The sequence below is a fragment of the Vicugna pacos genome, chromosome 32 (assembly GCF_048564905.1).
Source record: "Vicugna pacos chromosome 32, VicPac4, whole genome shotgun sequence".
NCBI lineage: Eukaryota > Metazoa > Chordata > Mammalia > Artiodactyla > Camelidae > Vicugna > Vicugna pacos.
In genome coordinates this window covers 21132713-21145930 of record NC_133018.1, presented here as the reverse complement: position 1 = coordinate 21145930, position 13218 = coordinate 21132713, and the positions used below count along the sequence as shown (strand labels likewise).

Sequence of the window (13218 nt, the reverse complement as noted above, 5' to 3'; positions counted from 1 at the left end):
TCTGAACTGATGCTCAAGTCTTCGGAGCCCAGGCATCTCCTGTCCGCTGCCAGCCGTCTGGTTGGCAAACGCCTTGCTTCCCCTGGTCCCCCAAAGGGGAGCGAGGGCCAGGTGGGCCTGACCCCCCCCCCACCACGAGGAGAAGGGAGGGGAGGAGGTGATGGGTTAGCGAGCTTTCCTGACGCGTGAAGGTCACAGCAAGCAGCTCAGCCAAGGCCAGAAAACTAGAGTTTTATGGCAGAAAACCTGCTGGGCAGACGTCTTGTGTTGTCACTAACTTCCTCTACCCTGAGGTCTGTGAAGGCCAGATCCAGGTACGTGTCCAGGAACACACAAAACTAAGCCCCGCCGTGGGCCGCGGCCTGAGAGGCCCACCCCGCCCCGCCCCCAACGCTGACGCAACGTGTCACTGACCGACCGAGGGCCGCGGAGGCGGGGGGGGGGGGGGGCTGCTCTCCGAGTGGAAACCCGGCCGCAGGAGCTGCAGAGGCACCCTGGGAGAGGTGCTTGCTCTACTTTGAGATCAGCAGGAACATCGATCCCTAAACCCTGGCGCTCTTCCTCCCTTAGAAGGGAGAAGAAGAGGAAAACCCAAAACTACTGTTTGGACAAATGGAACTTTCTCTTTTTCAAGGAAGGGGGAAAAAATCAGTTCAGCTTGGCCCGCAGCAAATCGCCAAGGGTAACTACCCCGAAATACAAATGCAGACACACTCAAGGGAAGAAGTGTGCTGTCTTGCACGCGAAGGCATCCTTAAAGATGAGGATGCCTCCCGGGGGAGGCGTGGCAGTTTGAGAAGGGAACCCCAAATAATTCAAACTGAGTGGTAAATAGCCAAGCCCTCCTCTCCGAGGTGTCAGGAAAATTCTTCACCGTGGACCTTTCCAGCCCATGAAAGCCCCATTCTACCCCCACCTCCCACTCAAGTCCCATTTACACAAAGGGCCCAATCTAATCGGATGCTTCACACAGAGAAAAACCTTCTCTTTCAATTGGTCTGTAAGTCACAGTAAATAGCGCTTACTTTTGTTGTTGTTCTGAAAATGAAAAGCCCAAAGGGGAGTCCCGCTTCCCGGTCTCTGCAAACGGCACGGGCGAGCTGGGTCTCAGGTTATCCCTGCGTCCAGCAATCGAAGACGGAGAGCGAGGGGGGCCTAACTCCCAGGGTGGAACGGGGGGAGCTCTCGGCATTGTCTCAAGCTAAATGAAGTGGCTAATATAATTCTTCTGGACGCTCTCCTTTTATCTCAATTACCGGTAAACATTCAGAAAAATAAAAGCCAGGCCACCATGGGGCCAGCGAACTGTCTCGTTTTTCCTCCTGGGCTCTGTGCCTTATGGCCCCGTCAGTAAAACCAGGGGAGCTAAATTCATGGCTGGTTGTAATCTGTCAAGGTCAGCGGGGTCCCCACAGTCTAGGGGACAAGTCCAAGCCCCCGGGCTGCCTGTAAGGACCTGCACAGTCTGACCCGGACACTCTAGAGGACAGAGCCCACTCTAGTCTGTGGCTGTCACCTGCTCATGATGACAGACAATATTACTGAGAGCCACCTTCGTGCATGCCTGTGAGGAAAGGACCATATCGTCCCCTTTTTTACAGATCGGGAAACCAAGGCACAGAGAGGTTAATCACTAGCACAGGGTCACACAGCTGAGACATGACCTCGAGCAGTCTGGCGGGGACCACAGCCTTCACAGAACAGTCACTCTACTGCAGATCCCTTCAGCCTCTGGAATCCAGTCACCTCAGCTGTCCCCAGACCCAGCTCACCTCTCAGGGCCACCGCAGGTGTCACCTCCCCCAGACCCTACAAAGAAGCAACCACACTCCTCTCTCACCTTCTGGCACTTCCTGTCCCGTCCTCTACTCAGAGAGCATGGCTGTGTCTACTGGGCCCAGGGGTCACAGCTCTCCCTCCTCGCAAGTGTGTCTCATCCCCCCAGCTCGATGGTCCATCCCCCATCACCAGGGGCCACACACGAGCTTTCTTCCTCTCAGGACCCCCAGCCATGCATCTGCCACCGCCTGCAAGGCCTCCCACTCCCCCTCGGCCCCCCGCAGCGCACACAGGACCCCCGCCTGCGGCGCTGCCCCCGCCCCTCCAGGGGCCTCTGCTCGCCGCTCAGGGGCTCCTGCCCGCAGCCCAGACACACGGCTCCCCGGGAAGGTGCACCTGCGCAGGTAAACACGTCTCATCTCAGGGCTCTCCCTACGATCACTTTAGGAAAGATGAAAGGGGTGTAACAACAAGAACTCTGGGAAGAAGTCAACTGTGGCCAAACCATAATCCATGTCCTTAACTCCTGTTCAGAATTAAGGCGCTGACCATTCTGGCTGGTACTCGAGGCATGTGGTCTATCAGGTCAAGAACGGCAGAAAAGGAAGGAAGACGCCGTTCGCAATGGAGACAAGAGATAGTTCTAAAATGGAAAAGCGTATTACGTACGTGTGCACCTGTGGATACACATCAGCCACTGTTCAGAACCACTGTGGCCAATCCAGGGAGCTGGTCTGGCCCCACCCAAGCCCACCTCTTCGAAGGGACACAGACAGGAAGGGTGAGGATGCCGGGGACCCTCAGGGGCCCACCTGCAGAATGGCGATTTTACCTCTAAAATGCTCCCAAGTGGAAGCCCTATAGGATCCGCTGCTGGGGGGGGAGTTCAGGGGGTTTCTGCACGGGAGCTGTGAGCAGCCTGCGGCTGGCTTACCTGTTTGGAATCTTCGAAATGTCTATCTTCTCTCTGGAGGAGACGTAAGGGATCACCACCACTTTCTTCAAGTCCGGCAGCCCTGAAAGCAGCAAGGGATGAGGAAACACACGCTTTTAGGGCCCGACACACTCGGCCGCTGATCTTTTCTTTTTGCTGAACCGTAGCACAGCCCAGGGCTGGGACCACGCGGGGCTTTGTAGCCTGCAGCTCCCAGGGGCTTTCGGGCCCCGAGGGTGGGGGGGGCTCCCACCCCCGCGCCCGCCCCGCCGCGCCGGCCCACGCACCTTTCACGACGCGCTGCAGCTTCTCCATGTGGCCGTGCTCCTTGCCGTTGTAGACCACGGCTTCCACGGAGAAGATGAGCTTCGGCTGGATCTGAGAAAACCGGTCCAGAACACCCTGCAGTGGAAGGAAAGGGCAGTCGCTGGTCGTCCAAAAGGCAAAAACCTCCAGCAGCCCACAGGACCGGATTTCCCAGGAGAGAGAACGCGCCGTTACCAGTGCACCAGCCATGTCCCCGTGTCCCCGTCACCCGGAGGCAAACCAATAAAGACGGTCAGCAAACCGGACGTGCACGTGATCGTCTCTTCAAGGAGAGCGTCAACACACAGAAGGACTTACAGACACGCACTAAGTCCACCGGACGGGAGAAGAATGGGGTAAGTACTTGCACCACCAAAAAGCTTCCCCACTTCACAGAAACAGCCTTCCTACACAGCTCCTCTAGCGAATGCAAAAGAAGGCTCACATTCCCAAAAGGCAAAGTGGTCCCATATTTTGGTTCTCTTTTCATTTTCAATGAAAGAGGTACCCAAATTCTCCGAATGATACTTTTTGCCAAGCAAGTTCATAAACGTATAAACGTGTACACTCGTAAACAAGCCTCATTTTAAAAGCCAGGCTCTCCACACCCAGCTGTGTGTCTGCGCCACACGTGGAACTGCCACCCCGCCGAGCACATCCCTCTCCCTGAGAGCAGGTGCGCCTCCCACGCAGGTAGGGAGCTTGTTTCTGGAACTGTCGTGAACTGACGGGGGTAGCCTGAGACACACTCATACAACCTGCGTGCGACCCCGAGGGTGACAGATACAAGCTCTCTGGAACAGGCCCCTCCCGGCCGGCCTCAAGTTCAGACCGTGGTGGAGCCATCATCACCCACAGAAACAGCACCTGGGAAGGCACCGCCCCTACGGCGCTCCTGGTCTCTCGCACGGTCAGTCCGATGCAGCAGCTCAAGGGCACCACCCGGGGCTACTCCAGGGGCACAGCAGTGACACCGGAACCTCCGTGTGAGGAGCTGATGGATAGGGTGTCCACCCTGGTGGCATGTCAGAGCCACCTGTAGCATGGCGATTAATTAAACTCAGTAGGTAACTCATTAACTGGCCTGGAGTGAGCCAGGTGCTGCAGCTCAGAGCCTCCCAAGAGGGGAAGCACTGACTTGGCAGGAGTCAGCAAAGCGGATGCCCAAGACAAGGGGCGGCCAGGGCCCATCGGAGCGGTCCTGGGGACCGCAGCATCACTTGGGGCCCCAGAACTGCTGAACTGGAAAGTCTGTGTTTTCACAAGCCCTTCAGGCGATTCCAATGAGCGATACAATTTGAGACTCTCTGGGCTAAAGATTCAGGGACTGAGATTCTATGCCGTCCACTTTTCCAGACCAGAAGCTGAGCCAACAGGGAAGAAATGGTGCAAGCATTTGTTTATTCCATCTACCGTGCCGGGCACCAAACAGAGTTCCTTCTCCCTGGAACATGCAATCTATCGGCGAAAAAACAGCAAAGCAGTTATAAGTGTCATTGTTTCCAACTTCCAACTGTTTTCAGTGAACTTCACTCAGGAATTATGTTGCCAGGGAAAAGAAAAGAAAGAGGAAGAAATTAAAGCCATAAAGAAAACTAATGATGGACTTGATCAATAAAACCAAAATCTTTTTTCCAAGGTCCATAGAATAAGCCTCTTGATAAATCTGATCAAGAAAACAGATAATATTTCTAGCTGACACTTACACAGTACTTACTACGTATCAGGCGCTGTGCTGGGCACTTTACTAACAATAGGCACTCACTTCCCGCTCAGCGTGACCACTGACATTATTGTCCCCATGTTACAGATGAGTAAACTGAGGCACACAATCACCAGCCGCTGGCTGTTCTGGTCCAGGAGAGGCTGCTCAGTTGAGAACTGCTTTCATGTCAGGACAAAATACACTATGATCGCGCAGCTGACCCAGACATGGTGCTTAGCAACCAATCAAGCAGTGAAACCAATAGCCGGGGCTGCATCACGTGGACAGCCACCCAGAGCGGGGAGAACAGCTGTCCCACTCTGTGCGCGCGCGCACACGTGTGTGCCTGTACACACACACACACACACATATACACACATGGCGACCTGAAAGTGCTTTGTGAGGGTGAGGGCTACAAGCTTGAGCCTGGCTGTTTGATGTGTGGATGTCACAGGTCAGACTCCCCCGCTGTCTTTGAAAAAGCCACTCACTCCAAAGTAAACAATGAAACACAGGAAAAACCAAATGGTCAAAACACATAGGACCCGGAAGTCTTGGTGAGAATGGCAGGTTGGGGACCACATAATTCAAATCAGGACACGCAAGCGCGTTCTCGGCAATTTTCCCTTTATCGTAGAGATCTTCGGTGCCATGCAACGGAAACAGGATTCAACGCAGGAAAGACATCCATGTTTCGTTGCTAACTTCAGGTGAGTGCCCTTGACTGAGAAGGGGGCGCCGTCTAAGGTTAAAACGGTGATGTTGGAAATTAACAACAGGCACCTCTTTTTCAAGCAGAGATTTGCGAACCACTGAAGAGGGCTGTCCCGGGCCCACGGCCTCCCCTGTCCAGCCCCAGCCCCACCTCGTCGGTTCTTCGGGATGCTTCCCTGCAAGTTTCAGCTACTGGAAAAGAGCGGAGGTGTCTGAAGTTCTGGCGTCACTGCTGTGTCCCAGGTCCTCAGTGAGCACAGAGGTACCAGAGCCAGCACCGGGCCTCGTTACCTGGACCAGTTTCCCATCCTGGAGGGCTCACCACTGGGAGCTGGCACGTGGTGCCAGCAGCCGAGGGCGGGGGGAGACGTGAAGTCACTAGGCTGACACATTATCTGTCAGCGGCTCCACACTCGCTCCAAAGGACGGCACAGGTGCCCACCTGTGTCTGACAGGATGGAGAGAAGGGTACCTGCAAACTGAGGACCGCTTCCCAGAACTCAGGGCAGAGAGGAGCATCCTAGCGGGAAGGCTTTTGGCCCTGTCATCTTCTGACCCAACGGAGAGCTCTCCCCTGAGGCCCAGGCCATCGCGCCTGCCAAGATTTCCTAGAACCAAACGTGCTGCAGGCCGCGGCCAGCACAGAGCCAGGCTGCCATCTAGTGCACACGTGCTTCCCGCGCCCACAGCAGCTCCAGCCATAGCCGTCACCCTGGAAAACCCGCACCAGCCTCGAACCAGGGCAGGAAGGCCCGGGACGCTGCTCCAGAGCCGTCCACCGGCTGCATCCTCTACCCAGATGACCTGGGGACCAGAGGCAGCTGGCGTGGCCTCTGGTGGTGACATTTTGCACAGGACAATGACCTGGGAAAACAGGTGCAAGGTTAGCACCAGCTGCTGATGCTGCAGCCACGTGGGAAGTGGCTGGGCCCCCGCCTGTCCCCTAACCCTCTCTGGGCTGCACCTGGTGGCTCAGACACACCACCCAGGAGCTCTGCTCCCTGTGAAGTCCTCAGGCAGGGGCTCCATTTAGACCTCAGGAGGCCAGGATCACCACCTCCCCAACGCCACTCATGCTCTTCCAATACCTTTAAAACCTCTTGTAAGTTCCAATTCACCCAAAAACACTCATGGCCCAAATCGTTAAAAACAGCTAACACCCACCCAGCTCGGGGGCAGACTGAGCGCCATCCCATGTTAGTGCTGCTGGGCTCACAAGCCCCCCATGCTGCGTCCTGAGGACACAGAGTCAGAAAGCAGTGGGCCTGCCTGCCTGCAACCAACACAACACACCCCTTCTTGAACCCCTGTCACTGCTTCTGTGCAGCACAGCTCACAGCCTGCTGAGGGATCCAAGCACCCGTGGACTCAGTTCCAACCCTCCAGGACCCCCCATGAGGACGGCCTGGCCCCAAGCAGCTCACATAGCCTCACGAAGGGCCTCAAGGACCAAGAAGACCCCCACTGGAGCACCCGTCTCAGGTCAGTCCTCACTGACCCAGGTGGTCCTGAGTGGAGGCCCAGGAAAGCCTCAGGAGACACGACCACAGCCAACAGTGGTGACCCTCCACCTGGGGTGACCCCCTCCCTGAACTCAGCAGGGCTCAGTCCTCACCCCGTGGACCACAGACTGGCCTCAGCCAATCGCTTCACTGCTCCAGACCTGTGTTACAGAAGCGGGTCTGTCCCTCCTTTGCACAGGGTAGGGGGAAATGAGACACATCTTGAAAACCTTCACCAGAACAGCAAGCCTCAAGGCAGATGTGAGTCTCAAGCTGGTACCCAAAAGCCCAGCCTGCGGACAAGGCACACCGACCACAGGGCGCACAGCTGGACAGCGCCAGGAACCGCACCGGCAGGCCGCGTGCGTCAGGCCTCCCGCGCCCATCACGGGCACACTCTTACTACCCTCGTCTCCTGAGGCTCCTCCCACAGGCCCTGAGCTGCATGTGAGGACAAATAACACACCCAAGGATGCGCTGAGCAGTGCCCAGCACAGGGCCACACCCACAGCAGAGCAAGACAGGCAGGGACGCGGCTGCCCGCTGCACCCTCTAACAGCGGTCGGCCCTGTGGCTCCGGAGGGTCCCTCATCCCCAAGGCGCTGCCACCAGGAAAGGCCCCTGATCGGGAAGTGGGGGCCCCGGGAAGTCCTGCTCCACTGCTTCCCCCTTCCTGGTGGGGCTCAGCACGCGCTTCCTGCCCCTGCCTGGGCCACTCCCGCCGCTGATGCAGCCTGGTCCTAGGTGCGCTCAGGGTTTACGGGATGAAGAATGCGAAACTCAGATCCAAAGCAAGAGATCAGAAATGGCAGTGATGGACACAGGGAGGCTCCGGGGAAACTTCCGTGAGCAAGTCTGGAAAACCATCTGCTGCAGATAAACTTCAGAAAATCTCATGTGGTCCCAAAGTCACAGGAGAGATGACCAGACATCTCCTGCTCAGTGTCCACAACACCACAACAATGCCTGTGGCACAAAACACACACTAACGTGGCCAAGACACACGGCCAGGACGTGAGGAATAGAGGAAAAGAAGGAAGAATTGTTTAGTTTTAAACTTAAAACAAGATTCAGCTCCTTCTGGCTCCTTCTCTCCTGCTGTTCCCAAGTCACCGGCCAGGGAGACGGGGGACGGGAGGCCATCATGACGCCATTTCCTCCCAGCCGTGCTGGGCCCCCCGCAGCTGCCCACGCCCCAACCCAGGACAGCAGGGGCAGAGCCCTTCCCTGCGGAAATCCCACGGGAATGTTCCCCTGTGGTGGCTGCACACCCAGGACACGTGCAGGGCACAGAGGCACCCCCTCCGTGGGGACCCCGACTCACGTTCACGCCGAAGTCCGGGGACGTGGAGCTCCAGATGGCCCCGATGCTCACCGCCGCCAGCATGGCCTCCACGGCGTACGCGCTGTTGGGTAAATAGCCTGTAAAGGGCGCACAGGGAGAAAGTCTGGTTCAGGCTGCACCCAGTGCAGTGGACTTCCAACACCAGCTCCGAGAGCCAGGGCGGGGGTGGGGAGAGGTGCCGGCTGCAAGTGGCTCGCAGAGCTCAGCCAGGCCCACCCTACTCGCCTTGACACCTCTTGCTTGGATGACCCCATCACCTGCTGCCAGCCTGGCCTCTTCTGCCTCCGCCCTGCTTCCCACTCTGGGCTCAGTCACAACAGCCTTCCTTCAGTTCTTCAGTTTTCCTAAGCTTCTTGTGCCTCAGGGCCTTTGCACGAGCTGCCTGGCTGTCTGAACACTCCCCAACCCCGCCAGCCTTCCCTACTCAGTGCACGCTCACCCTTCAGCTCTTATCACAAATGAAACTTCCTCGGGGAAGCTTTCTCTAAGGCTACCCCATGAACTCAGGCCCCCTGACCAGTCGCCCACAAAGCACACCGTACTCCTCCTTCACCAGATTTACTGTAATGACCACCCATGTATAATCATTTTAACTGGCAATTTAGTATCTGGTTCTCTCATGAGGGCAGAGACTACCTATCTTGTTCTCTGCTTTACCAAATGCCTTTACCAGGCTCCGCACATCAAGGACCACAGACATCGGCCTGCTGGCTGGCTGGTGGAGGGACAGATGGATGGACAGAAGGATGGCTGGATGCTTGGAGGGATGGAGGCACAGGCAGGCTCACAGGGAACTGTGAGCAGGCAGTCAAGAACCAAAAACAAGCCTGTAAGGGGCTCAGACCCTCCATCTAGTAGGAAGTCCCCAGAAAGGCTGTCAGGAAGGGGCCCCTTCCACCCATCACTGTCCGTCTATCCAGTACCCCTCGTGTAATCGTAGGACAATGTCAAAGCCAGGAAACCGACGCTGATACCATGTGTGTGTGGTTCTTCATCATTTTATAGTGTTTTCTCCAGCCATCACAATTAACATCCAAAACACTCCCACAGTTTATCTTCAGAGGCTGAGTGTTTCCACGTAGGTGGAATTTTACTTAACAACGTTATGAACTGAAATTGTCTATATTGTTGAAATCAACACCCACTTTTAAATAAAATCCTTTTCAATTAAAAAAATGAATTGATTCGTTTACTTTTCTCCTCTGGGCCTTGGTTTTTCATCTGGGAAATGGGCAGGTTGGTGGCCTTTGGGGCTCCTGGCACCTCTGCCCCTGGGCTCTGTGCGCAAGAGGAAAGCAGTCAGGTGAGTCTCCCCACTGATAAAACTCCCTCTGCCGGGTCTTGGGCACTGGGACTCAGTCTACAATCACGTCGGCACTAACAGCGGAAATCACAGAATGAAAATCGCCCTCAGAAGTTCCCAGGGAGAGCGCCACGTTGGAGGCGGGCGGCCGGCCTCCCAGAAAACACAGCAGCCGGCTTTTCCCGACCTCAGAAGGAGTCGCTGGCTCTTTAATCAAGCACCTGATGAACTATCTGGAACTATCTGGCTCGTGTTTTATTTAAGGACCACGTTTATTTAAAAACCAAGACACGTCTGTAAGCACTGGATCCTGCTTGGCACGAGGAGACGCTCACACGAAGGACTGGAGCCGGGAGCCGGGGACCCGCAAGGCCGAGCCTCACGGCCCAGCTCACTCTGGCCAGGCCACACTTTACGATATCCCTTCTTGGTCGGCTTCTGGGGCACAAGTACACATGAGGCTGTATGTAATCGGACACGACTCCACCTCGTTCCTGAGCGGGCCTTCCAGGCCATTCCCTGTGCCGCAGGCCCCTCCCCCACCGCGACAAGCGCTCAAAATACCCACCGACCACCCGGTCTCCCTTCTTCACACCCATCTTCCTCATCGCGGCTGCAAACAGAGCCACCTGTCGCCACAGCTCTTCAAAAGTCACCTTCACAATTTCCTCCTTGCCTTCCCCTGGCAACAGAAAGAGGACAGGTCATCCGTGGAGAATTCTAAACACAGGGGTTCTGAGTCACAGACGTCGAAGAAACTCACACCTGTTCAAACGCAGGTTAGAAATACAAGCCCGGGAAACGTTACACGGATGCAGGGAAGGCTAAACAAGACGTGGCCACTGAAAGAGTTTCTTTTTTTAACTACTGGGAATGCTCTTATTAAGTGAAGACCCTTTGCTTTGGGTTGTGATTTTTTTTTAATATACATAACTTTTAATTTTGAAATTACAGATGTCCAAGAGTTGCAAAGACAGTCTGGAGACTATCTTCAGTGTCGAAGATTGAAAAAGTTCTAGAGACCAACTGCACAGCAGTGTGAATACACTCAACACCACTGAACGGTGCATTCCAAGATGGTGCAGATGGTAAATTTAGTATTGTGTGTTTTTCACCACAACTGAAAAAAAGGAAGGAAGGAAGGAGCCAAGATATTATTTGGAAACCATACACTGCAGACTCTGGATGCTTCCGAGCCTCTCCAAGCACATGGCCCCACGTGAAGTGGCATCTGGACGCTAAGAGAGGAAAACCCAAGTAGCCAGTGGGACTCACTTGCAACATAGAGGGCCACTCTGTCGTTCTCCTTGTGTCGCAGGAGGTTTTCTGCATAGTTGAGGCGACTGCCTTTGAACCACTCGGGGACGTCGGCAATCCCTTTAGACGTGTCCACGACCTACAGAGGATGACAGCAAACCAAGATGCACACGCACGTGAGAGTGACACCACAAGTGTGTGACAAGCAAGTCCACGTCCCAGGGAGCCAGCTAACTCACTCGCCCAAAGCATCATTAAAGCGCTTTACAGACCGCACGCTGAACTGGCCCAAAGGCTTGAAACTGAAAATAGAAATGAATGTGGTACTGTGTACCTGAAAGCTGCTAAGAGTAGATCTTAAGCATTCTTGCCACCAAAAAACAAAAAAAGTTAACTATGTGAGGTGATGGACATGCTTTCTTGGTAATCATTCCGCAAGGTCTATCAAATCATCACATGTACACATGAAATCTATACAATCGTGTGCATCAATTACTCTTCACTGAAGTTAAAAAGAAATTGTGGGGGGAGGGTACAGCTCAAGGGCTAGAGCGCATGCTTAGCATGCATGAAGTCCTGGGTTCAATCCCCAGTACCCCCTCTGAAAAATAAATCAGTGAATTTAATTACCTCCCCCCCCAAAAAGCAAACAAAAAAATTTTAAAAAGAAAAAGAAATTAATGTTAAGGGCAAACAGCACCCCCACTAATTTATTCTTTCAATAAGTATTTATTAAGCACCAACTTCATGAGGGATGCTGACAACAGAAAGCACCTAAGACAGAGATGGCCCCAGGTCTGACCAAGTGCATAGAAACCAGGAGATCAAGGCACAGGGCCCACCTGATCTTCCCACCACCAATTTTCTAAACGTTTGACCCCTGCCTCCTTCCTCAGGGGCTGGAACCTTGATTTTCTTCTCCAAGTGCCTTCAGATGAACCTTTCAGAATGGTTCACCCCATAAACAAACCAAAAACACAATAAATTATACTTTGAATAACCGAGTCCCCATTCCCCAGATATTTGTTGGTAAGGAGTTGAAAAAAAAAAAATCTCTAAAATCCAGGTTAATAACAAAACTACTAATAGTTTAAAAAACAACAACATGAATGTATATAATATCACTGAAGTGTATGCTGTGAAACAGTTAAAATGGGGAATTTTGTGTTATTGGTATTTTATCACAATTTAAAATTTTTTTAATAAAATAAAAAGAAAACGGTGCCCCGCTCTCAGGGTCACTCAGATTCCCAGGACGAGGCCTGGGGTCCGCACACACCGGAGGCTCAGAGGTAACCGGGTCCCCGTGAGGTCTGCGACCCCAACGCAATTTCCTGCCCCACTCCCTAGGGCCATGACTTTTGTCTGCTGATGTGAAGTTTTCCAAGAATATACGATTTAGTCTTCCCCAAAATTAACGCTTCACTTAGGAACACAACCACGAAAAGATAATGTGTAAACAAAATCTCCACTTACCTCATCGTACGTGCGTGAGAAGACAATTCCACTGAATTTCCAGAACTCTGCCCAGAAGTCTGAATATGACTCAACTGACCAATGGTACAAGTCATTATAATTTTCTGGAAAAAAGAAAGGCGCCAGATAAATCAGATTCATCTTAAAAGGCGAGCCGCAGTTCAGTAAGATGGACTCCCCTAAGGCGCGATATGTGTGTCTGAGTGGTCCAAAGGCATCTGATGGGGAAGGACCTCAGGAAGGTGGGGTACCTTAGTGTCTATGGACGCAAACCCACCACTGCCAGGCCCCAAAAGGAACAAAAGCAATGGGGCAGTGATTTTGTATCTTAACCATCATGCCTAAGACCAGGGCCTCTGGACCCAGAAGGCCTGGGTTCAAATCCCGGCTTGCTCCTCTGTTAGCTGTGAGGCTCGGCCAAGCAACGTAAGTGCTGGGTCCCTGTGTCGCCATCTATAAAATGCAGGTGACAAACAGCACCCACTTCACAGGGCAACTGTGAGGACTCCAGTGAGCCCCCGTATAAAATGCTTAGAACACGGCTTTGCACGGAATCAGACCTGCACTGCGAGTTTGCTATTATTATATTGGACAAATTCAGGAAACCTGGATTCAATAGATTTGAAGACTCAGAAGTTCAAAACTGGAAGCTTGCTGGTGACAGTGCTCATGCCAGGACAACGCTGGTGGATTATTTACGTATTTTGACTTTTGAGTAAGTAATACATTCACGTGATTCAAAATAACAAAGGTATAAAATGTTACATAGTTTGAAAAAGAAGAAGTCCCCGTTTCTCCGGCCCAGAGATAATCAGTTAAAGAGATTTCTTTGTGTTTTTCCAGTGACTTTATGCGTGAATAAATACATCTCTCTCTCTCTCCCCCACTTTTACATGA

At 53.5% G+C, this 13218-nt stretch overlaps 1 protein-coding gene across 2 annotated transcripts in view; it reads right to left on the bottom strand.

Moving 5' to 3' along the window:
- The window catches only part of AACS (acetoacetyl-CoA synthetase), a 42057-nt gene that overhangs the window by 22756 nt on the left and 6083 nt on the right, over positions 1 to 13218 (bottom strand). For both annotated transcript variants that reach the window (XM_072952841.1, XM_072952842.1), the window contains exons 2-7: positions 12322 to 12425; positions 10864 to 10984; positions 10157 to 10270; positions 8265 to 8362; positions 3001 to 3115; positions 2714 to 2795 (exon numbers count right to left, since the gene is read on the bottom strand). In XM_072952841.1, the coding sequence (XP_072808942.1) occupies positions 2714 to 2795; positions 3001 to 3115; positions 8265 to 8362; positions 10157 to 10270; positions 10864 to 10984; positions 12322 to 12425 (634 nt within the window). The remainder of the gene's footprint in view (positions 1 to 2713; positions 2796 to 3000; positions 3116 to 8264; positions 8363 to 10156; positions 10271 to 10863; positions 10985 to 12321; positions 12426 to 13218) is intronic.